The sequence below is a fragment of the Fulmarus glacialis genome, unplaced genomic scaffold (assembly GCF_000690835.1).
Source record: "Fulmarus glacialis isolate BGI_N327 unplaced genomic scaffold, ASM69083v1 scaffold37899, whole genome shotgun sequence".
NCBI lineage: Eukaryota > Metazoa > Chordata > Aves > Procellariiformes > Procellariidae > Fulmarus > Fulmarus glacialis.
The window spans coordinates 6,335-32,127 of NW_009233250.1; the positions used below are offsets into that span (position 1 = coordinate 6,335).

Sequence of the window (25,793 nt, forward strand, 5' to 3'; positions counted from 1 at the left end):
GTGCAGTGACCTCGGCAGGTTTTGGAGCGGCCTCACGGGCTGTGTTGGTGCTAGGGTCTGAAACCCATCAAAACGCTCATTCATTACAAATGGCCCAAATGCTCCTTAATGCCTTGTTGGCCGGGTGCAGGTGTGAGCAGCAGGAGCTGCTTAAAACCGGCTTGCTCACTTGCGAGGGCACAAGTCTGTGGGTGCTGATTCCTCAGGGCGGGCAAGCCCAGCTGTAAGGCACAACGGGGAAGAGAGATGGGGCGTCAGGGGAGGCCAGTGCAGCTGGGTGACCCAGCGCTCATCGCCAAGTACCCCGTTGTCCCAGAGGAAAGCACCGTGTCGCACAAGTGATGCAGAGCAGCACATGGTCTCTCAGTTCCCCAGGTTCATGTCCGCGCCGTGGACAAGCCAAACCAGGCGGAAACAGATGGCCAGAAATCCAGTGCCCAGGAGATCCCCCAGGGCAGTGAGGTAGGGGATGGAGAAATTATCCGGATCCAGCGCCTTCCTCCACATCAGGCGCACAATTAGGTCAGCCACATAGAGCAGAATTCCCACCTGAGGAGAGGCAAGACAGGCCCTGCTGTGAGGCAGCAAGAAGGTAATGCACAGCCTCCCTCAGCTCACAGCCAAAATGACGTGGCCACGGCCAAGGTACCAGAACTAACAGGGATCACCGAGAGTTAACACCTTCCCCAGAGAACCACTGTTTCTCTGCGGGATGGAGCTGCGCTGGGATGGGTGTAGCTGGCTCACGCCCTTGGGCACTGTGTTGCCTGGCATCGCCCATGGTGCCACAGCCCCGTGCGGCCAGCCACAAGTGTGGGCACCATGCCTGAACTGCTCACCAGCATCGCGTGGCCCAAAACAGGAGTCTGGCCACACCAGACTGGCATCTCCCAAAGGTACGGGTCCCACTTCCCATGCCATGAATGGGAGTGCTCCCGTTCACTCCACCAGAAACAGGGCTGCTGCGAATATGCAGGCAGCCCCAAAAGATAAGTTTGTAGCCAGATTTTTTCTCAGCATCCTTCTTTTTTTCCATTAGAAATTCAGATGGTGTCTACTTTGTTTTTCCTAAAAGTCTCAGTGGACAACTGGAGTTTGAGGCAGTTTTTACATCAAAGTTATCCCAAGCAGCACTGACATGTTAAAAAAAGAAAATAATTTCTTTTTTTTCATCTCAACAGTTTTAAAATCTTTGTTGTGATTTCTTTTAATTCCTATTTCATTCCTGATTCTGATAAACAGATGGAGGAAAAAAATACTTCAGTTAAAGATTAAAGAGTGTCTAGTTAATTGAATTAAGAAGGGAGAGAGAGTTTGCACCCCACATTTGTGGTCCCTCCATGGGAGACCGCAGCACAACAGGAACCAAAGCCAGAGGCAGCATTTCTAAAGGTGCAAGCTGGGTGGGGGGAGAGGGAGGAGAGATGTGGGAAGCAAATTAAATAACAGAATCACTGAAACTAAAGCTGGATGGAAACTCAAGACTTTTATATAGACCATTCTTTTGCCTCAATACAGGATCAAATATGCCCACATCTTTCCTGACGGTCGTTTGTTTAACCTATGCTAAACGACCCTCAAAGATGGAGATGCCACACTCTAAGCAATCAGTCCCATGGCTTTTTTTTTCCTGTTCTTGTTTTTCCCAAGATCTAACATAAATCTGTCGTCTTCCATTTGAAACACATGATTTCATGTTTCATCCCTAGTGTCCACAGAGAAAATGTTATTCTGTCCCTCCCTACAGAAACTTGGTAGTTTAAAGGCTGTTAACCAGATTTTTCTCAAGCCTTTCTTCGTTGGACTACCTAACCTCAGTCCATTCAATCGTTCCTCTGAGGTCATGTTTTCTAGGCCTCTCATCTTTCTCTTTGGGCTTTCTCCAGCTGACCCAAACTTCCCCCTCTCTTTCTTTCTGTCTTTCTTTATAAAGTATAATGGAGGGGAAGAAAGAATCAGGCTGAGTGTATTCTCCTCCGCTGGCCTCCATGGGAATCTTTCGGGGTCAGTGGCGTTGCTGGGACTCTGCTCTTTACGCTGTCATTTATTCTGCGTATTTTCATGCTTGGCTCTGGTTGAGGAGTTACCTCGATGCATAAAGAGAAGAATAAATATTTTCCCTTACAACTATGGCTGTGCTGGGCTTAGGGTTGTGCAAAGGTCGAGAAAAACTGATTGTTTACACACACAAGGAATTCACCCACAGACACGAGGCTGCTTGTAAGGCAAAGCGAGAAGTCAGCTACCTCACCCTGCAAATTAATGAATCACTGATTTAAAAGGGCAAATGAAGTCAGAGCCTTTGTGAGTTTAAGCAACAGCCGCATGCGTTTCTGAGTGAGACGACAAAGTTTACAGGGCAGGCAAAACAGCGAAAGGGAACAGGCAGAACACATTGGATGAGCTGCCCGTTGTCTACCCAGAACTTTTACTTTTGAAGATGAACTTCTCAGGCCTGGTTTTCCCTTCGCTTTTGACTCATGTGGCCCTGCCCAGAGGGATTCCTAAGTCTTCACCATGATATGTGATACTGGTTTCCAAAATGAGTGCTGGCTAGGGTTCACAGCCTCTCACTTGCCCCTTGCTGGGATAACCAGTGGCACTCTAGAAATACTTGGGCCTTAGAGACTCAAGGAGTGAACATGGTAAAACAAGGTACCACCTACAGCAAAAGGTACCTCCTTGCTAAGTGTGTGTCTGTGCACTTACTGCAGCTCAGCGGATGATGATAACTTGTTCCTCATCTCATGTCTGACCCCTCACCCTTAAGGGCAGCGTGTTCATGTGGGAAACCAGACCTGGCAATCTGGGTGAAGTATTACTGGATCCACAGAAGATACATGATGCGTGGTAAGAAGCACACCTGAAATGACTGGAAATGTGGGCTGCTGCTGGAAGTTTTACCGTGACTCCTGTTTAGCCTGGAGACTGTTTTGTTTTCACAGTATCTGAGAGGTTCCTTTTGGATGGGGTTTACCTGCAGCAAAGCAGCAGTCAGATAGAACATCACAAAGGTGAAGGATAGAGACGTGTGGCCTCCCTGCAGCAGATGGATGGTGTAGAGGAACACAAGGTGCCCTGGGATAACCAGAAGGAACAAGACTCGGGCTGACTTGGAATTCACCTCTGCAGAGGACAGAGACAGAAACAGCAATGACAGTGGCTGCAGACAGTGTGGGGGAGGACAGGACGCAGCTGCATATTTTAATGCTGGTACATAGACTTGGGGCTGTCTCCTCCCACCAACCACATTGCTAATGCCTCTTCTAGATCACACAGCAATCTGGAGCATCTGCAGTATCAGCCCAGCAGCTTTGTCTAGCACTGAATCTGTGTGCCAAAGACATGCTCCATACTGATCCACTCCACTTCTTCCAAACACTCCTCTCAGCTGCTCTCTGCCTCCCACTGCTTCTGCTCTGCCTTGCTGCAACCCACTTCCCCAGTTTTTAGTTTGCTTTAGCAGTAACTCCCAACGTAGCAGGGAAAATCAAGAGGAACCTGCAATCTAAAAAGACAACAGACCCAAATCCAGTTTTTCTGATGCTTAGGTTTACCCATTGCTGAAGATGGAGGAATTGCTGATTTTCAGCAAGGTTATGCTCTATTCATCCCTCTGCTCACAGCTGACAGCTCTAGGCTGGCCATGGTTAAAATGACTTTCTATTAGATCAAATCTGAGATTCTTTTTCAATTACTTTCTTTAGTAAAAGTAAGTACTTTTACTAAGTACTGAAGGCCAGTTTCTTTGCATGCCAGTGAGCAAGTATACCACAAGCCTTTTTTCAAGCTGCCTACTGCAAAGATGCTTCCTTTCCAATCTGAGTATCTTCCCTGTAAGGGGGAAAGGGAGTTCTGCCTTTGAAACCCACCTAGTCCTTCGCCAACCAGGCTTGATAAAGGAGCTATCTGTGATGACAGGCCTTGAGACATGGACACCTAAGGTTCAAGGTCTACCTGATGAGAAGAATGTGGTGCATGGGTTGGGCCAATTCTGCCTCATCTTGTACGGCAAAACTCCAGGCATGCTCCAGAAGTGCAGGAATGTGGAAATACGGCTGGCCTGGATGGCGACCAGATTCCCTCCAACACCTATGAGGACAAAACACAGTAAACCTGTAAAGCACCTTCACTGCAGCAGGAAACATCAGTCTGAAACCTAGCCCAAGGTGAGTCAATCTGCATTCACTTACAAGCTCACTGAGAGCAGCAGTGAGACAAAGAGAAAACCTGATCCCACATGTCATGGTGATGCTCCACTATTCACTTGGCAGGAACAGCTCTAAAAAATCAGGAAGGCTCCAGTGATTGTCTCCTGACTGCTTTATTGGAAACATTTTCCCTTGCTTCCCAGTACTCGCTGTAAATGCCACGTGGCCTCTGAAGATGATGTAATTGCACCTGGTTTGACACAGTCTGTGAGCAACACCTGGGGAAAGCAGTGCAGGCGATGGCAGATGCTGCTCACGGCCACTTCTTGGATTTACTCACCCAGAGAGCCCATTATTGTTTAAAAGACAGCAAACATCACAGAGAGTGATTATATGTCTGTCTGAAGGCATCTAACACACTTGTTAAATGAGAAGGAATCATATGAGAATGAATCAGAGCCCAAATATGTTAGGTAATTAAAAGGCAATTAATTCCTTCCAGACTGATTAATTCTAGCAAACATGAAAAAGCAGCTACATTTTCCAGCAGAAAACAGAGGGATGATGATCTGTGGAACAAACCTCCACCACCCTGAGTATTTGCAGGGTAGAAATGCCACAGAAAGGATAATGGTGAACCAGATCCTACAGGCTTCTCATGTTTTCCCTTCCTTGAAGAAGGAAATGCTCCATAATTAAATGTGAGATTTGCCAGAGCGGAATCAAACTGAAAATACTAAGACTAGCTCAACACAGCTGAAGACACGAAGCACTGCGTAACTTGCCACCAGCTCTGCCAAAGAGGTCGCCCGCCCCCACAGAGCGATGTCTGGGTCAATCATTGTTCAACCAAATTGCTGTTGACGTACTTTCCTAATCAGGCTCTTCGGCTAACCATGCTGGAAAGAGTTTGTCAGCAAGGTGGCTGTCTTTATGCAGATCCAGTAATGTGACAGCTGGGTGACGCCCTCTGACACTGCAAGAGGACACCACGCTTTGAGGGTGGCATGAGGCCAAGCCTGCCCCAGGAACACGGATGTCCCCTGGAATGGGCCTGGCCTGCAAGAACATTACAATAGCAGAAAAATAACCCAGTGGATCCTCAGCGATGCCAGGATCCCCAGCAGTTTGTACCGGTATGTGTGTGTATAAAAGTACTGTGAGGCTTTGAACAAATATAAATATACACGCAAAAGATGTTGAGAAATATATATTAAAAATCCCTACATATAATCCATATATATATTCTTTTATATATATATACACACACACACATATAATCTTAATATATTAATCTTTATCAACAATCTGTATAGGGAATGATTGCACAGCTCAAATTGCTGAGTGGAGAGAGACAGGGAAAATGGATTTATTGTGACACCTTCAGTAGGTTTGATGTTACGAAAGCAAAGGTGTCAACGTAGCTCTCGGAGACAACTATCAGATGCTGTTAGCCCTTCCCACAGCTCTGCCAGTATTTTTCAGCCCTGCCTGCTATTTTGCTCCAGAGACGCTTCAAGATATGAGTAAGTAGGGATGTAATGGGGACCAGTAGCTTCGCTTCTACTCGTGATGGGAGCAGGGACTTGAACACAGACCTCTGTGTAGGGGGCAAGAGTGGATACCATAACCCTTGGGGAGGAGGGGGAGGTATAAATAAAAGCATGCGTATAACCCCCCCTGCCCAACCTACCATTAATCACAGGTGTGAAAACAGCCATTCCTTCAAAGTTTGGGTCAGTTACAGTTTTGTCCAAGATGAGCCCACCAATGCTGTTAAAAAAGGACAGGCAATGAGGGTGGATCAATCTCTCTTCCCAGGGCAATTCCTACGCTGTGAAAATAGCACACTGAGATGAGTTACTGCTTCTTCCCCATTGCCAAGGCTGGACTATTCCCCATTTACTCTTTTTACAGCTCGGTTTTCACCAACAGATAGCTTTACAGTTTTTGTTTATGGCATAATGAGATCAGGAAGATCTCTTTGCCCACCCGTGAGCAAAACTGATAGTAGCCAGGGAAGCTTTATCATTCTCCCCAGAAGTTTTGTTACACTTCCATACTGGTCTTAGCAGTTTTTTAAAATTCTCTCCCAGATCTCACCTGGGTCTGAAAGATGTAGAACGGGAGGAGTGAACTACTTGGCTCTACATTCACCAGTCTTCTGTCTTTACAGCTGGATAAAAATGAGGTTGAAGTCTGACTATTTGTGATGGTCATCATCTCCCTTTTTCGTTTCCTGGCCTGCACCCACATGGTGCATGGATGTGCGAGTGAGACTTAAAATGATGACTTGCTTTTTCCAGTCATTTGGGGGCTCCTTATCTGCTATCTCACAGCCCGTTGGAGGGCCACCAATGACTGAGAAGCACTGGACAAATACCCTTCTGCTGTCCCTTCCAGTTTCATTTTTTATGGCTTTCTAAATGAGCATGGGGTCTCTCTGCAGCATGCATATGCGTGTGGGCTTGGGAGCAGTTCCTCGGTTTACCTGCTGATGCTCATTGCAACAATGACCGGCTGCCATCCAGATTTCAGGACTTCAGTAAGGGAAGGACTTTGCTTGGCAATAGCAACCCAGAGAGGGATCATGACAATGAAGACAGCACAGATCAGAGGAGAAAGGTATTTCATATCTGGCAAGGAAAAGAAATCTTGAATTAAATGTCCATGGCTTCACAGGTTGCCAAAATCATATTGCACAAAGTTTGGAAGAAAGGCAGCAGGGCTCTTGCTCAGACTGAGTTACGTTAGCAGAAAAATCACATGAACCAAGATATTCCCCACACAACCACCTCACTCCACCACAGAAATCCATAATTAATCCCTGAAACTCGCTGCTAGAGGGTGTTATTTGAAAATCAGCAGGATTCAAAGCAAGTTATATTTGAAGATGAGCAAGTCTCCAATTCCATCTCCAACTAAGCAAGACAAAAAGTTACAAAATTTCTTGCTTCAGGGTACAAATCAAACAGCAGGGCAAGGGGGAAACTCCTGTGTGCAAGCTGTACCACACTTACGACAGACACCTCACGCCTTCACCTAAAACAATAGGTAATAGGTACTTTTAGTGGCAAGCTAGCAGAATTGCTGAGCAGCTGGTCTGCTCTATAGGAACAAATGCTCTCTTGCACGTATAAGCCAGTTAAGATCCAGGGTTTCTTTCGTGCTAGCTTACATGTGTTTCCATTAGGTGCTTTTTCCATTCGGTAGGGGCATAAACTTGAAGTGACCTTTAGAAGCAAAGGAATTAAAAAATAAGTAGATGTGCAGCACTAAAAGAAAATAAACATGACTCAGAAGCATGAGAAACACCTTCAAGCAATGGGGATGATGCCAATCCTTTTGATATAAAAATGCTTCTTCAACAAAGCTCTCCATCTGGTCTCTGTGTTGGGGCCAAAGCCAGCGGGTTGTAACGCAGACTTTGCAGGTAATCTGGAGATGAAGCAGGCTCAAAGTGTGCATTTTTCAAAATGACATTGCCAGGGCCTCAGGCTACCTGGATGAGATAGCATCTTCCATGAATCGAGGGCTCTTACACAAAGGGGTGCACTCTTTATGTGTGGCTTTAGTCGGCACTGAAATGCAACCACTTCCGGGGTGTAAATAGCTGCTGTTTTGTCAGTGCACTTTACCACCTGGAGTCATTTAGGACAGATGGGTTGTATGACAGACTTAGCTGCTGTACTGGATCTCCCCCCCACACCCCTTGTTGTTTCAGGCAATTAATTCCTTCTTAAATAATGCAGACACAGAGCACTGGAGTCTATCAAACCTTATCAAAGCCCACAGAAAGACTCCTGGTAGGATGAATGGACTTCAGTCTCCACATTCCAGTTCTGCCACATTCTCTCACATACAGTCCATATGCAAGCTGCAACCCTTTGGCACAGTTTGTATCTCCATTATGCAGGACTGGGAAGGACCAGGGTTGATTTTTAAAAAATTGAAAATCTTCATTGGCAAAAGGGTATTCCACAGAAGGAGATGGTGCTGCATCAGATGGCACATAGTACTCCAAACTTTACAGACTCACTGGTATTTTTGAAGGATACATTTGGCACCCAGAAGTCTTCATAGCATGACCTGTCCCTTACTACACACTGGGAATGGAAATGGATTTATTCAACCACCATCAACAGTGCCTTCCTCCTCCCTGCTTCACTTCATGCTCCCAATGACTAGGTGTCTGTGTGCTGAGTATTTTCCATCTCAAGAGGCTATTTAAACTACTCTGAAAACATCACAAATGCTCTCTGGTCACAACCATAGAAGTTATCATGCTGTTCTGCCGTGTGTTCCCTGGGAGATATTATCAGAGGCGTAGTGATTGAAAGACAAATTAGCTTTACAGAGGTAGGTGTGATGGCGTCATGGAAAAAGCCTATTAAAAAAATGCACCTCTCCATCTCAAGCAGTACTGGACAGAAGTGATTCGTGGGCCTCTCCCTGCAACGTGTGCTCCTTCACTCCCTCACTTGCTGGTATATGGAATGAGTTATGCAAACTGAGAACAGCTGCTTCGCTGCTTCTGCTCACAGTCTGAAGCAACAGTTTGGGTTTCAAACGGTATTGAGTTTGCTGGATCTTTTTATTTTCCTGTTTCTATTCTAGGTTAGGCTCATGGTAAATAGCCTAGCACTTTACAAGCAACAGTCAGGCATACATCACCAAGTTGCAATATGTTTTGAGCTTTTCAGTGTCAACAGGTGCCCAAGTCTTTGCCACCCAGCAGCACAGCTAACCCCATAGACACAACTCCTACTCAGAGTCCTGTGAGCATAAAACAATGAAGCACTGCCTCCCTCCTTCCAAGACAATAATATCTTGTTCATCCGCGACTCTCCACATGAGAAGATGCAAGAATATTTTATAAATGCCAAAACCCTGAAATAGCTTTTTAAGGAAGGACCTGCTATTACCCATTCACTGAAAGTAGTTATGCTTGGCTAGTGACAGACGCAGGAACAGAGTCAGTGTCACATATGTCAACCTTCTGTTCCAAAGCTATGCAATACACGTTGGTCATTTCTTTGACAAATCCCAGTTGTGTTTCTTAGGCTCTGCCTTCCAGTTTTCTACTAAAAGAGAGCCTGGAAAAAGCCTCTTTGGTCATTTTTCTACCCCAGTGGCATGACAGCCTCCATTCTGAAACATCCCAGAAATGGGTAAGCACCCTGCAATAATTTCGCAAGGATTCATCCCTCCCTTGCTGAGCTGTAAATCCCTGCTAAACACGTACCTATGTATTTGAAGAGTGTACTGCTGATTCCTGCCAGCAGGGAAAGGGTTATCAAGTCTCCAAGGCTTGCTGCTATGGGTGTGGCGACATTGTCTGGATTGATCCCAACTTTCCTTGCTCCGATGATCACGCCAATCATCACCAGACCTAGGGAAGACACAGAGCAGGCATCAGAAAATGCATCGTGCTGCGTTTCACCCCAGAGCTGCTGTTCTGGTTCCCAGAGGGACACAGGGTCTGGGAAAAGCAAGATGCAGATTGCCCGTAGTGGTACCACGCAGCTGGAGATTGGACATCCCCAGGAATTTGTCCTCTTGTTTTCACCAACCTGAAGGGCATGACTCTGCCCTTAGGAACTGCACCAAAGGCCCAGAGGCACACAAGCAAATTCCAGGGATCAAAGGAGATATCAGCAGGCAGCCCAAATGTAGAAGCTCCCCTCCTGAGCAGCCTAATCTTTGCTGCCTTGAAGCAGGACCAGGCACAAAGCACACTCATAGATAAGCACACAGCAGGCATGCCGCAGCCTCCTGGTGCCACCCCCTACTCTGGATTCCACAGCACAAAGATATTTTCCATATTAGACCAAAATTTCTCTGAGTTTGAACCACCAAGCAGCAACGAGCTTCCTTACAGTAGCCCGAATTAGCCTTTCAGCCCGGCCATCAGACTGATCCCTCACGTCCCAGAGTCTTTGGGGCTGCTTTAATTTGCACTGGTGGATGTTGATGCTGCGAGCAGCTCCAGAGTCAAGGGGTTATGGAGGTGGCCCACATCATCTCTCTTGCCCTGTCCTTTCAGCTGCACCTTGAAAATTCAGCTGCTTTTCAGCATTGTTGGAGAGGAGGGAAGATTTCCTTGCCCAGGTAAGTTAATGAGCACAAATCCCAAACACTGATGAACATGTGGGAATCCCTCAGCCATCAGATCTCTCGTAGGCCTGTGGAAGAGCCACCTGGAATAAACCCTGCCTGGCCAGCCTCCACTGCTGTGTGACTAGCAAGGGCAGCCTTGAGACAAGATACATGACACCTCTTCAAAGTCCTTCCGTGGCTGACAGGATGCACCAAAGGAAGCTTGAGAAATGGTGGTTCCCTCCAGCTCACAACCTCTCTGTGCCTGTTCGCACAGGCCCACCAAAGCTGAGCGTGCACAGGAGCATTGGCTCTCGCCTAAGAAATGCCACGTGTGCACCTTCCCTGGTACAACATTCCTTATACAGAAACACATCCTCACACAACATGGCATTCTCCACAAAAGCCTTCCCAGACACCCACGCTCCCCTGCCCACAGCACAGTTCATGCTGCTTCCCTCCCTGGTCATAAAAATAGCAGCTTCCCATCATGCACACTCACACACAGGCTGCCTGTGACCGTGTCCAGGGAAGAAACTAATGCTAGCTGAAAGCCTGTGTTGGTACAGCAGCAAAGCCTCTCTGTATCAGACCGAGCAGGGAGATCGAAGGGAAGAGTTTAATGAAAGCTGGGCTGCTGTTCTTCTCTTTTAACAACTGCCTCATCCCATGTTTTTTATCAAAGGCATCTACAATCACCCTTTGACTCCAGCTTCAGGATATGCACTTGCTCTAACTTGTCCCTTTCATTTAGAAAACTTGCTGTATTCAACTCTGCCAGCTCCCCCTATTCAGGGTATCATGCTGCCCTCGTGTGGCAGACCTACAAAATGATCATCTTCAGGCGACACAAAGCAGCTCCTACCCATCCACCCCGTCACGTTTCCCTTGCAAGGGAAATAGCCAGGGGAGTGGACTGCCTGGCTCAGAGCTCACAGCAGGCAAGCCACAGGGCTGGCTGCAATCCTCCGCAGGGTATTGGGTGACTCGAGTGTGGTCTGGAGTTGTCTGCTAACAGACTTTCAATATCCTGCTTTGTGCATGGCATTAGTTCACTCTCCCCTAGGAAAGGGCCAGTGTAGATGGCTAACGTGTCACCCAAGACACTGGAGAAAGTGTGTGCACATGTGTGTACACCCACGCATCACATGTGGTATTTTTTGCATGTCAGGTGAAGTGGGACGTTTTGATTGCTGCTGTGGATGCCCAGAGCCCAGCAAACAACAGATCCTAGGAGAAGAGAAGCAAAGGCAGGATGCAGAAGGGCTGAAAGCAGCAGACATAGGACTAATGCTTCCTGCACCCCTGCTCCCCATGCCAGACCAAAGGGATGTCAGCTGGGCCTCCATAGCAGAATGGACAGTTTTTTCCACACCTGAGTGCTGCATGTTTGATCTGAGGAACAAAAACAACTCACCAAGAGAAAGTGCAGCTATGAAGGCCGTGGTCACGCTGCTGGCACACAGCACGGCAGCCTGGCTCAGCTCCACAGAGCCCTTGGAGATGGCTCCCAGGATCACAGCAGCAACAGCAGCCAGAAGTCCCACCACGGTGGCCTGGACCTAGGGGCCAAAAGACAGCTGGTGAGCAATCATCCGCATCTGCTCCCTGGCAGTCCTGGCTCCCTGCGACCGCAGCATTTCCACACAACTAAGCCTTGCAGAGATGCTGATTGCTTATGTATTTAAGCAGCATCCCTGTAAGGCTCCACTACATTCAAAAAAAATCCTGACAAAGTTTGGAGAAAAACTCTGGAGGCCTGCAAAGGGCAGATAACATTTCAGCAAAGGACACCGAGTCCATCAGCAAAGGAATAGCCCTGGTCAACACAAAAATGGGCTCCCCATCAACACAGCACTCCTAGCAAGCTGAAAGCTGTGGAAGGAGATAAGGGAAAGCACACAGACACATGTTGCAAGCCCTGTGGCCTTGCCATGTGCAACCTCTAGGCTGGTTGCTGGATTTTAATAAGTAGAAGGAGCTACAAGAGTCACATTTCTCCCATCTCTCCTCTCCTGCCCAAGGCTGATTCCCAAACACTGCCAGTAAACGACAGGCTTTATCCAGGGGGCTGTTGTGAAACAGGGATTGTGCCGCAGCTCCCCCTGCGGTTTTTTCACTCAGTTTGTCCACAAAGGCAATGAATGTCTAGATGTGTTTTGCAGCTGAACTACAAGCTCTGGGGCCACACAGAGCTTTATTGGAGGTCAAGTCCTGGGCCCTGCTTGGCTCTGTTGAGAATACCTGCCCCAAATCAACAGCTTGGGATTCAGCACTGCTGGGAACAGATGCTGTTGGGCTGCAGCACAGCAAGAGAAAAGGGCCTTCTTCCTCTCCCAGCTGAAGTGACTCACCTGGATAAGGGCTAAATTGCAGGTGGCCATTTTCCATTGCTTCTGGGCATCATCCATCTGTCCAGTGTTAGCCTAGGAGCCAAGAGAGACACCCTGAAAACCTGTTGCAGTGGCATAGGTGGCTGCTGAAGGCAGCTTCACCTGGTCCCTGTGGGAAAGGGGCTGCGAAAGCCAGAGAGAGGTGAGCGCAGGTTGGCATCTCCTAGCCATCCCTGCACTTCCTTCTTGACACATCTCCACATGCTCCAACCCAGTGTCCCAGGAGTATCAGAGGCTCACATGGAGGTGCAGAGGCATTGCAGGGCACCCAGCTAAAGGTGGAGTGGGCACATCCCGCACAGACTAAAAGCTGAACAAATTAAACCATTTTTCCTCTTTCGTTCCCCCTAAATGGCTCTGTTAAGCTCCAATTTCTCCCGAGACATGCAATACAAGCAGTTCAAAGTAAACAAAACTGCTTAGGGAGACAGGAGAAATCAAATCCAGAGTAGCAAAAGCTACTGCAGGTCCCAAGAAGCCTCGGTCTGCTCCTTCCAAGGTAGGATTGCCGGGAAGCCCTGGGTCTCTCAAGGATCAATACCCACAGAAAAGCAATCCAGTACTGAAGCTGACAGCTGTGGAGTCCTGGCTTTGTCTCCTTCATGTGTCACAGGGCCCCAAATATCAGCAATCGGCCACCCAGGGATTAATTCACCTTCAAAGCGCAGATGGAAATTCTCTGTTCCAGTTACAAAATGAGGGCAAACATATTATTTTAACACTCACACACGACTAGTTTCTACTTAGCAGAAAAGGGCATGTCTCATACACACAGCGTGGTTATATAAAAGCATAATCTCCTGATGTCTCCTGCTAATCCCCCCCCTCCCCAAACACACACCGCCACCACCTTGTTAACACTCACAGCAGTAGAGAGCCTGGATGCCAGTGTCATCTCAAGGTTACCCTTCAGGCCAACCAAGGCAGGAACCAGGATAAAAACTTCCGTAATCGTCCGAAACACATCCCAGTGCTGGAAGAAAACAAAGGCAATGACCTCAGTTTGTGATGCTGACCAGTCCAATGCTATTGCTTCAAAGAGGAGTGGGTTCCCACCTCACCACCTGCTCTGCAGGTGTCTGCTATGCGCATGAGGGCAGATGCTGCCCTGCGCTTGTTGCATTTTGGGATTGAAGGAAGCAATTTTAGCTTGCAATATTCTTTCTGATCTCATGCACAGCAAAGCACTATCCTAACAGGGAAGGAACTTTCTTCCTGAGGGCAACAGAAGATTTTGGAAAGCCACAAATTAAAATGTGCCTTTAGCATTAGCCAAGAACAACATGAAAAATAATTAGGGTTCACAAGCCAAATGAAATACAGCATGCTCTCCATCCTTTGTACTGACACTAGATACAGGAATAGAACAAACACAAAGATCTGGAAACGATCTAACAACAAAAAGTTGTGTCTGTCTTTCTTTACCCAACTTCTAACTAAGCATCTAAGACTGGTGGTGGGAGGGAAGGAGATTTTTGTATCTCTTCTCCACAGGCAGTTCCTAAATCTTCCTATTACCAAGCATGCTCCCAGCACAGCTGGAAAAAGGATTTTGAATTAAGATATCCCATAAGCCCGAACTGCTGGGCCAATATCTTGATTATCATTGCTCCTCTGAAGCTGAACTGTACAAAGCTGTTGAATCAGCTGCAACACTAGAAATGATCTGAAACCTTAAGAAACTTTGTTGATTAACATGTCTTCTCTAATTTATCTACCATACAGTGCCTTGGAACATAATTCATTCACCCCCTTTGCATTCAAGGATGTTGGCAAAGTCCCACTGTAGCCAGAGAGGTTCACATCAGGATGAAATCACAGAACGGAGCAGCTCACCGTGAAGTAAAACGAACTAGCCCAACATCTAAGAGCAGAATACAAGAAAAAAAGAGCAGCTGCAATGAGTCAGACCAGAGGTCTATCTAACCTATCCTTATCTCCACCAACAGTCAAATTCAGGTGTATAAAACAAGAATCTACAAGTATGGCAAGTAGATGGGATAATTCTCCTGTGTATTTTCCAGCCTATGACTATCTGCCATAGGGTACTGAGCCGGTGGGTTTTTTCTGCACACTTACCAACGTTCAAAGGATTTTTCTTTCAGGTACTCATCCAATCTACCCTCTCCGACCCATGTGCCATCCTGTGGCAAAAATTTCCATAGTTTAGCTACACGTCATGTGAAGGATCAACTTGTTCATGAATTCTAACTTGTTACTGGCTAGTATCATATGACAGTCCCGAATTCTGGTGCTAGAGAACAAAATGAACAACAGATCCCTGCCCACCTTTCTCCACATCCATTGGGATTCTATAAACCTGAAAATCCAGGAGGTTGGACAGACTCGGTAAATGTCGACACATTCAGCTGTCAGCCTGTTGGGAAATATATACAGGGTGTAACAGCTCGGTGTTTTGCTCTGGCTGTGCCATGGGAAACTGTGGGAAGCCGGTGGTGTGGCTGTCTGTTGGGAAGACCTCACAGCTTCCTTCTGAGTCAGGATGAATGAAAGTGGGGCTGAGCCAGCCCTGAGCACATGGTGCAAGACACCCCTCAGAGGTGCAGATAACAGGCAAAACATAATTATTAATATAAAAAGGCACATTTCCTGGCAGTGGTGACCTGGAAACAGGCACGTTTCAAAATGTTAAAGGTAAGTTACTGTTGAGTAAATAACAGACAACACAAGAATAGTCACCTTACTTGACACACTACCATTTTGTTTGAATTTGTTAACATGGAACATAAATACCTGAGAAAAGCTAGGGGCGGACATCTCTTAAAGATTCAAATCCCCCTCTCTCCTCTCTCTTTAATTAAGAATAAAGATCCAAACACATCTTTGACACCTTCAAAAGAAAGAGGAGAAAAAACAGACTTCATAGTCACAATGTAAAAAACCCCAATCATATAAAATACACAGGCGTGTAGACATTCATATTTAAGACCTTGCATATTTTGCACACAAAAAACCATATAAATAAAAAACAACAGAAAAACTCAATTGTTTGTATTTTCTGTGCATGTCACCTCCGGGAAATATGACTTTGTTATATCAATGTAAGCTCCAATCCTTGTGTTCATGATGAATTTTGCAGGTCTCAAGCCATCATAACAGATGTTTCAGCATATGAGGTATGATTTTTTGGGACTCTGCCTTACATATAATTACATGGAAAGGCTTTGAACAATTAATAAAGAATCACACAACTGTACTAAGAAAAAAAGCTGACTTAATTGCCTCCATTTGAGTCTCATTAGTGACTCACCAAGAGCCTAAGGACAGATTCATAATGATTTATACCACAGTAGCCAGGACTCCATTGTGTTAGAGACTGCAGAAATACAGAATAAACAGATGATCCCTGTGCCATCGCCTTCCAGGACTGTCAGCTGGAGGAGCAGGTGAATGTGGCAGGTTAGAGCTGTGCAGGCAAGGAGCTGCCTGAATGAAGACAGCTGGGTTAAGTCTAGGAAGCATCTCTGTCCTTCGAGATGAAAACTGGCCTAGAAGGAACAGAAACATTCCCTGCAGCATTGCAAACCCACACAGGGACACTGAGCCAGAAAGAGACTCCCACTTCACATCCCCATAATGGAGTTACAGCCCTAAAGCTCAGCTCCAACGAAACTTGGTTACCCCATGATCCACTGCAGCTGGTCCCTGTGCCAGTTGGATCTGCTCACGGGGTCCCATAGAGGAAGAGAGGCTATGATGTACTGAGGCAGTGTTCCCAGCTGCAGTCTAGCCCCACTGCCTCTCCTTACACTGTCCTCACAGTCCCAGCCATGTCCCACCTCTCCACAGCATCCATCCTCCCATGGCAGCAGCTAAGAAACCTCAGAGGTTTTCCATTGCCCTGAACAAGTCAGCAGAAAGTTCAAAAGATCCTGGACTATAAAACGCAAGCCAATTCAAAATCCTTTTCAATGCTAATCATCTCATGGGCTTTTATCAACAAAGGACAGGGATATCTTATGTCTGTGACATTTATTTGGACTGTCCCCCACTGCAGTAGTGTGGGAGGGGAAAATGAAAGGGAAGCTTTCCTCCTGAATTCTCTGGTTTGAAATCTGACCATCCAGCTTCAATCTGATTCTTCACCTTACTGTAAAAGAGTGGGCCAAACACTGGCAGGGCCCTGCAAGGTCTCCAGTAATGCCAGCCAGCCCGGAATCCGGATTGACCAGCTCGCCAAGGATCACTGGAGCAGAGGGGGAAACATCCAGCAAGAAAAGACCTGTACCATGCTACCAGTCCTGCACAGAGACTGCATCACCTGCACAACCAAGAACAGAAAATGGCAAATGGCTATTTCTTTGGGCATCCTTTTAGTACAGTACGAGAGACCCAGGTTTGAGCCTTGGAGTCAACTGGGCTAGACAAATCTCACTTGTTGATTTTTTTTTTTTTTTGAACAGTTCTTGGTTTCATCCCAGGACAGATCAAAAACTGCTAATATCCTGAAAAGTTTGATAGGACACAAACAAGCAACTTCCACTTTGTTCTCCTCTTTACAACAACATCAGCCCTGCAAGAGAGAGCGCCAGCTGGACTCCCAGCACAGAACCACATTATTTCAAGATAGTTTGTACGTAACAAAACAAGGGCAGCACCATTAAACTCACATGTATGCTCTAGATACCATCCTTGAGCTTGCCCATATATCTCCCTGTCAAAGGCAGACACGGAGTTTCCAAAGAATGTTTTGCAGTGACTGCAAATAGGGCAAAGCATTCCTCAGCCACACCATCCCCTGAAAAATGGGCAAATCACAGACTCCTGGACTAGAAAAACCTGTAGTTTCAGTAGTGTGAGCCTTCATGATTACCAATATGAGTCTTATGGTACCTAGCCTCAAGCAAACAAACTCAGTCTCAGGTTTTAGTTGGACAGGACAGTGAGTTTCTAGCTCTCACACCTGCAGAAAGAAAAGCTGAAAATAAGCAGCTTGAAGACAAAAAGGCACAGAAGAATAATCCAAACATTTAAAGGCTAAGATCTCTGGATTTTCCCAGCTACTGGTTTTGGTTTTAAATATGGGGTTGTTGATACCATGGCAGCTCACTTCACTTCATCTCTCCTATGCCAGTTGTGACTCTCAATGCACTAGCTCCCTCCTCTGGGAGCTGAACCCATTGACTGATGGCTTCTATTTCAACATAGTTGGAAACACCTTCACCAAAAAATACACTTCCTGTTATTTGCTTCACACATGACCCCATTTTTAAGAGTCTAGGGAACAAATACACAAAGTAGACTGCACTCTGGTATTTAAAGGACACATGCAACGTAGATATACGTGGCTTATGTTTTCCATCAGTTTGGATACAGTTACTTTTTTGAACAGAGCCCAATTCTTAGCAAGTGTGTTTGATTCCTTTTAGACAAAGACCTATTCACCTGCCAAGGGTATGGAGTGGGTACGCACTATGTCTTCATCCTTCTCTGAGATAACTGCTAACTATTAACATAACATCTTGGGTAGTTTGAGAACTTCTGTAATGCTGCAAGACAGGTCTGTGCCTAAGCACAGCACAAGGTGGAGATGACAAACACAGCATAGCAACAGCGTGTGCCACTCCAGTTAACCCTTCTTTGATATTCCTCATATTCCGTTTAATTCAACTTCTCTGCCTTCTTTGTTTCTTCCAATGCAAGAAAAAACAGCAAGGTATTGTCTTTCCAAACACTCAAGTATCCATATTTAGCTCCTGCTGTGGTACTAATGCCAGAGAATCCAATGTACTCCAGTGAGCTCAGAGTGCAGGATATATCCTTGGGAAACTCTGCCAGCCTTTTGATTTGTAAATCCACTGGCATGAGATGCCCAAACTAGATCAAATTTTGCATTTCTATTTGTGCCACTGGTACAAAGGAAAGACAGATAGGATAGATTCTAGTTGTGGGCACAACGCTGTAAATCCAGCAGCACTCCTTGGAAGTCAATGGAAGTTATTCCAAATTTGCACCCACCTCAGAATCTGGCCAAGAAGCACTCAGTTTGTAGGCAATGCTAATCTTTTTATGCTGGCATGCCTCTCATCACAGTATCTAAATGCCTTCTGGACCAAAGATTACATTAGGTTGTTTGCAAAGAACTGAAAGCATAAACTTGCCTTTAAGTGAGACAGGTAGTTAATAACAACCCTGACCTAGATTTCCTTATCGGCAGTTTTTGAAGGAAAGAAATAATATCATGCAATAGGGGAATATGCCACAGTCTGATTCCAGTTGCTTCATAGCAGTCATCATCGAAGTGTTTAGCTAGATACAGTAAAGGGAGCACCCAGTCTAATGCACCGAGGGCAGTGTCAGGCAGCCTGTCTGAAAGCCACTATCCCACTTCACAAGGAGCCCATGTACTGATCTAAAGAAGATGAATAGTGTCTCCCTAGCACAGGAAAAGCCTACAGCCATCCTGCTGACTGGCTGCTTGGACCACACACATTAAAAATAAAACCGCACAAATACTCAAGGTCAGTGAATTAGCCCACCCTCTCACTATAAACTTGTCTAACCACATGTACCTACTTGAACAACATCCATTAAGAGGCCAGCAGCTACCATGCCCAAGCCAGCCAGAACGAACGGCACGAAAATCTGCGAGGCAATGGAGAATGAAGTCTCTGGGAGAAATCCACTGGCTGACCTGGTCAACTTGCAGGTGAAACCTCTCAGCTTCTTGCCATGGAAGCACAGTTCCAATTGTAACTGGGTGACCACCATGGTCAAACACCGTTACCCCATGCTCAGCAGGGCAAATGGGGGGAGATCAGGACATTACACAGATCCTCCTGGTAGCTCTCTTCGAAGTCTAAGGAAATGTTTTTCTTCAAACTACAGCAATGATGCCAAATGGCTTTAGCTTCTTCTCCTCCAAGGAGCACGTCCAGAGGGTTGCAGCAAGGGTATCCTCCAAAATTGATTCAGCTGGGTTGAGCCCAGGTGGCAGCAAACTTGATGGACACTATTTCTCCAATTTATATCCAGGGGGGAATTAAAAAAGAGAAAAGAAGATTGCGGAGATGTCTGCGGACGAATAGAAATGAGCCCACACCCCATTCAGCTCCCACCATCTCGGTAAAAACCAGTAAGACCTGCTCAGGCTACAGCACTGAAAGAGTGACAGGTCATGCAAGAATCCCTCAGCGTGCTCAAACGCAGTAGTGTCCTTTCTCCTCAGGTTACATTTCTTGTCAGACTGCGGCTCGCCTTTGATACGATGGTTTAATATGTAAGCCTGCTGTGAACCGGCCCCCGTTCCCTCACTCCCACCATAAGCAACGTTGAACTTTTCTCACTGTCCCAAGGCCGAGGAGGTGGGGAGTTAACAACCAGGATCCGTTTTGCTCTCCTTCAAGGTGAAGAAAAGTCAAGGAAAACATAAGTCCACATTTCTCATGGCTGACGATATTACGCAGGTCTCATCCCCAGGCAAGTGACACAGCTAAGCCAGCTGGTGAGAGAAGATCTGCCCTTCTAGACCCCAGCCCCTCTTGTCCCCTCCATGGTCTCCGCAGGATGTAACAATCGGTCTATGCCAGCTATACCTCTGAATGACTGGCTTTCGGGGGAAAAAAAAAAACAGAGAACCAGCCAATAAGCTTCAAAAGCGAACACCCTTATCTGCTGTCATCACTTCAACTTTCTGCTAGTTTGCAAAGGCCAAGATAAGAGTCATAGCCAGAGCTTATTTAAGGTAGCTCTGTAATCTCACTACACCGCAGGCAAGGGAGAGAAAGGGTGAATGTTTCCACGGCATGCTGTGAGCTGGTCTCCCTTCCTGTCCTAAAGTGAAACACACTGCTTCTGCACACTCCCAGGAAGATACTGTCTTTGAGAGAGGGGGCGTCACCCCAGAGTCTCCATGGTCAACCAGCTGACACAAGTTCAAGAGCTGCATCATGGCCACATATAGCCAAAGAATTTGCATCCTGCTCAGTAAAGACTTCAGCTCAAAATTATGCATGTGGGCAAGGGAGTCAGGATATTCTGTGGGGGCTCCTCTCTAATAATTAATTTGGGCACATAATTGGATCAAAGGGTCAAAAAGTTTTAAAAGCACAATTTAAGATGGAAGAGTATAGGATTGGTTTAGTACATTGGCAACTGAGCTTTTTCACTATTCAACCACAGGTTCAAATCCAGCCATGCCCCAGTGAAGGCAAATGAGTGAAAGCAAGTATTCAGTGGTAGGCACAAAAGATACAGGTTTCTCAGTCCAGTTCAAATTCAGTGTTTAAATTGCATTGCCTTACTAACACTTTTTGTACTAATCAACTCCTTGCCTGACACTCTCTGCAGAGAGATGTAAAGATTCATGGCCTGTGGACTCTGTCCTTGTGTCAGGGTCCCCAGCTCGGAGCTAAATTCATTGTCAGAGTTCAACAGAACAAGACACGCTTTTGCCTTGCAGATAAATAGGGAACTGCGGAAGCTCTCAGCCATTTGGACGGTGTGTTTCTTTTAGTCCGAATTCACATAAACGAAAGCACAAACCCTAATGGGCTGAGATGGTACAGCAGATCTCTCCGCTAGCACGGCAGGGTGCAAAACAAGCCCTAGCTACAAATAGGAGACTGTCCTTTGCTGCCTTCTAGGTTGATATTTTGGTAGAGCCCCCGAAGCCTTCTCCATCCCCAGCTGGCTTGGTGCGTACGTGTGTCTCTTCCACCTAACAATGGTCCGGTTAGCTGAAAGCTAATAAGGGAGTACATTTCAGCTAATCTAACTGGAAAAAAAAGCCCACAATACCTGGAAGAGGGAGGTTAATAAAAATCCTCTAATAACCACACATGACCCAACCTCTTTATACCAGCCAGGAACTGAGAAGTGACAGCATGAAGGCCCAGTTCTGGTTAGAAACTCACAGAGGCTTCAAGGAAATAAAGGACAATTTCTGGGCAACTCCTGTAGGTTTTCAAAGGTCTGATAATGTGCATACTTAGTCCCATATGCCACTGTATCTGACAACTGGATTGCTGACAGGCAGAAACATTAATGTAAAGGAAATATTAATAAGCCTGAATGACTCAAATGCCATTAAAAAGCACAGCAGCAACACATCCTGTACTAAAGCGTCAGCCTGGCAGGGTTTATGAGTTTATCACGCTTCGGCTCTCTCTGTTTCTAAGCAAGCACCATAAAAAGCCTTCAACCAATGAATCAGTATGCAGAGAAGGTAATTGGTTCAGGTGACCTGCGTGTGTACACTAGGTCATTTTATTATGTATTTAAGGAGCCTCTGATAAAGATCTGCACCATATTTGTCAGCAAAGAGATGCATCATATTTTCCTGGCAAAAAGATATACCATATTTGTCCGCAAAGAGATGCATCAGGTTTGAGAAGAAAAGAGAGTGTTGCTGAACAGCGGGAAAAAGATTATAACTAGTTTGGAAAAAAAAAACCCACCTCATGGCTGCACCACTCATCATGGCAAAACCCGGGGAGATACACTGCTGCCCTTCTCTGCACACATAGAATCATAGAATCATTAAGGTTGGAAAAGACCTCTAAGATCATCAAGTCCAACCATCAACTCAACATCACCATGCCCGCTAAACCATGTCCCTAAGCGCCTCATCTACACATCTTTTAAATACTTCCAGGGATGGTGACTCTACCACTTCCCTGGGCAGCCTGTTCCACGGCTTGACCACTCTTTCAGTAAAGATATTTTTCCTAATGTCCAATCTAAACCTCCCTTGGCGCAATTTGAGGCCACACAAATACACTGCATCCCCATGCTTGCAAACTAGCCAACAGGTAGCATTGCCCTAGAGGAGCCAAAGCAGAAACAGCCTCTTTGGTGGACCCTGACTCTGATCTAGGGCCTCCATCCACTGCCACAGTACAAAAAAAGAACAGAAAGATGACAAGTGCCAAAGAACACAGTTTCAGAGGTACCTGATCATCCGTGCAAAAAAGGGACAGAGATACCAGTGAGTGCTCTTACAACATGGCAGTGTTAGCAACAGACAGCATTATTCTAACCCCTTAGACTCATGGAAGGACAATGCTTTTCAGGGACCATATGTCCCAGTTGTTGGAGTACTATGACTCCTGACTCTGCTAGCTCTCTGTCAGATCAGGCTGTGTATTTTTGTTTCTTACCTTGCTCCTCTCTTCCCCACTTCAGGAAAGGGCAGAGAAGAGAGCTTATGTGGAGAGACTGAGAGCCAGCAGATGGTGAGTGTCTGAGGCCAAAAGCCTCGCAGCATCTCCTGTTGCCCCACAGAAACAGCAGCAGCAGCAGGGGCAGAGGCTAGGACTGGCTTAGAAAGGAAGGGCAGTTCCTAGCAGCAGCGAGTCCACGATGAGACATGCTCAAGTACCCCATGATCATGCATGAAAAGTCACTGTGCTAATTGCCAAAGGCCTGCTTTTCCTACGAGATGTTGCATGGGTTGATTTCCCAGGCTCTAAGCGCTAACATGAAAGCTCTTTGTAAGCTCTTTATTTGCATAAAACAGAAACCAGACTTTTGCAGTTTCAGAAGGTTTGCTTCACATTCTGTTTATATTAGTGGCTCAGTCCTTCCTAGAAAAAAAAAAATACTCTAAGGGAAGAACAGTGAAAGAAAAGCACTCCTCCAACATCATAAACCCATCTGCAACCTATTTCACGCTTTAGTATCTCACAATAGGAGGTAACATGCATTTAATATCAGAGATCCATAAGAATAGGCAGGTCTGAACAGTCTAAAAAATAAAAATCTAAGTGGCTGCTCAAGGCTCGAGACTCTCAGAATGACATCTAAGGAGACAAAAAGTAGTTTGCCACTGGGTTCTGGATTTGCCTTGGTGTTTTCTGATCTGACTAGACATTCTACTGGGTATTGAGTACATGCTAAGGTCAGTTAAGCATACCGTGTCTCTCTTAAGCCTTTATAGCTCTTCTAGCTTAGGGAGATCAGCCCAGGGCTAATAGCAAAAGAACACAGCTCCAGATTTGTGAAAGTTGTCAATGCAAGCACAGTAGTCTCCATGTCACTGTATCAGATAGGTCAGGGCAGTCTGACCCAAGAGCTAGCTAGTCAAATAACAAGGGTTAACAAAAAGGCACGCAGCAGTGAGAGTCACCTAGAGTGCAAACGCATAGCAAATTATAATCTGGAAATTAACTGCAGCTTTAAACTGTCTAAAATCAGGTGCTTACCACTACTTTAAAGCTCTGTATTGCTGCACTACAGGAGGAAAGGTCTGGTCCGGACTGTCACAGAATCAGAAATCAGACTGGAAGATGACTCAAGGATTTGAGTCACCTGCTACAAGGCCTTAGAAAAGGATGTGGTGTGCAGGCTGGGCTGGGCTGGTTGTATGAAGTGTTAACAGTGCTGGGCTGGCTGGCTCCTTGTGCAATAAGGCAGGGGATGCAGGACTTCCCAGAGCTACAACCTACTGCAGGAAAGCGCTATGCCACCACAGCCCTTGGGGCTGCAGCTCAGCCACCCTCTTCCCAGGACGAAGGTGAAATCTTTGCACAGGGCTGCACCTTCCTACATAGATGCCTCAGATCCTCCACGTGATCTTTAGTACCATATTGTCTTTTATCTCCAGAGGAGAAAAAGGGCCAGAAAAACACCATATGCTGTCTCCTGAGAACTGCACAAAAGTACGTAATAGCTGACTTTGAAGGACATGTTGGCACATGAAACTGCTGCACATCCTCCTTTACTTTGCCATCCCCAGAGCAAATCTCCTGCCTCTGAAGAAAAGTCCCCCACCTATCCCATGCCAGGTACATCAGATCAGTTTCTTTCCCTTACCTGAACATAATCCAAAACCATGCCTGCCAAGACCATGCCAAGCCCAGCTAGGAGGTATGGCAGGAGCACTTGCAGGCAAATTGCGATGGCTGACTCTTCCCGTGACTTTGCCATGGCCACTTTCTCCTCAGCCAACAGCTTCTGCTGTGCATGCAGAGAGACATCCTCTGCCTCCTGGTTGCCAAGTCGGCTCTCTCTGTGTTTACCCTTGCTCTTTGCTTTGTGCCTTGATCGCTCTCCATTCCTAGTCCTGCCCTCTTTTCTCCTCTGCCGAACTTCCTCACCTTTCATGGTGGCTTTCTTGAATCACAGAGTTTTTCTGAAAAACAAGTCAGAAACAATGAGATAACAAAAAGAGGCATCAGATGGGTCAGAGACATGAAACCCTTTGGTATTTTGTCCATTCCACTAACCTGAAGGCAAACTACCACCACCTCACTCCCAAAACCCTAGATGCTCTGCTGACTTAAATACTAGTACTTAGTTTACCTTCAACTTTATAGTGTCAAATCAATCTCTCTTTCTGTAATTGCATCTCTTCCTAGGCCTGTGTTCACGCTGGAGTGCTTGCTGTTCATCCTCGCTCTCACCCTGAGAACGCCCAGAAGGATGCAGAAGGTGCTGAGCACAGCCTGAATTCTGGACCTACCAGCTCTCACACTGGGAGTCATGAGAACTGAGGAGCACAGCAGAGTCCAAACCCAGAGCACAGCTAGGTCTGACCCCTAGCCATGAAATGGGAGCAGTTCACATCCTAGCATCCTGCAGTCCAGCAAAGGACTAGCATACCTAGCATAGTACAGGTATGTACTATGCATAGTACCTAGCACCTAGCATAGTACAGCTAGCTGTCCACCACTCCTCAATAACAGTATAATTCTTTGATCTTCTTTCCAATCTGGATACTTTTTCTTCCTTTTGTGCCTTAGTTGACACACATGCACTATGTGACTCATCTATCTACAGAGAAGCTGCCATGACCCCACAGCATCTTATAAGAAAAAATAAACATGCAAAATTGTTACCAGTCACCCTTTTCCTGCCATCACGTCTCATTTCTTAGTATAACTGTCATTCATCCTGCCTGCCCCACTGCTGGCCCAGGCAGTGCCCCAAATCTCTCCCCATCACCTTTTGCCAGCACTGATCTGGGTTAACAGATGTTCTCCGATGCTCTCATTTTCAGGATGGGCCCCTAACGGCCTAAGCCCCTACACTACCTCCGGTAGGATAGGATCAATCCTGTTCTTGCCCAACATCTGGGGAGCAGAGGAAACTGCTAGGAGGCCCCCGTCACGGCTGGGTGGGAGGGAAGAGGGATGGACAAAACAAAGTCCCCCTCTGCGGGAGGAGGAAACCCGGCCCCCGTTCCCCC

At 46.3% G+C, this 25,793-nt stretch overlaps 1 protein-coding gene across 3 annotated transcripts; it reads right to left on the bottom strand.

Moving 5' to 3' along the window:
• Positions 1-363: 363 nt before the first annotated feature.
• Positions 364-24,738, bottom strand: SLC41A3 (solute carrier family 41, member 3). Of its 3 annotated transcripts, XM_009585261.1 has the most exons (11): positions 19,181-19,728; positions 13,509-13,616; positions 12,605-12,676; positions 11,668-11,812; positions 9,397-9,543; positions 7,985-7,993; positions 6,643-6,787; positions 5,845-5,924; positions 3,958-4,092; positions 2,978-3,126; positions 364-549 (listed from the first exon to the last, which is right to left on the bottom strand). In XM_009585261.1, the coding sequence occupies exons 1-11, from the start codon at positions 19,373-19,375 to the stop codon at positions 364-366; spliced, it is 1,371 nt and encodes a 456-aa protein (XP_009583556.1). In that variant the 5' UTR covers positions 19,376-19,728. The 3 variants fall into 3 exon arrangements, with proteins under 3 accessions (XP_009583556.1, XP_009583555.1, XP_009583557.1); XM_009585260.1 differs by lacking the exons at positions 7,985-7,993; positions 19,181-19,728 and adding an exon at positions 24,419-24,738; XM_009585262.1 differs by lacking the exon at positions 7,985-7,993.
• Positions 24,739-25,793: the final 1,055 nt, after the last annotated feature.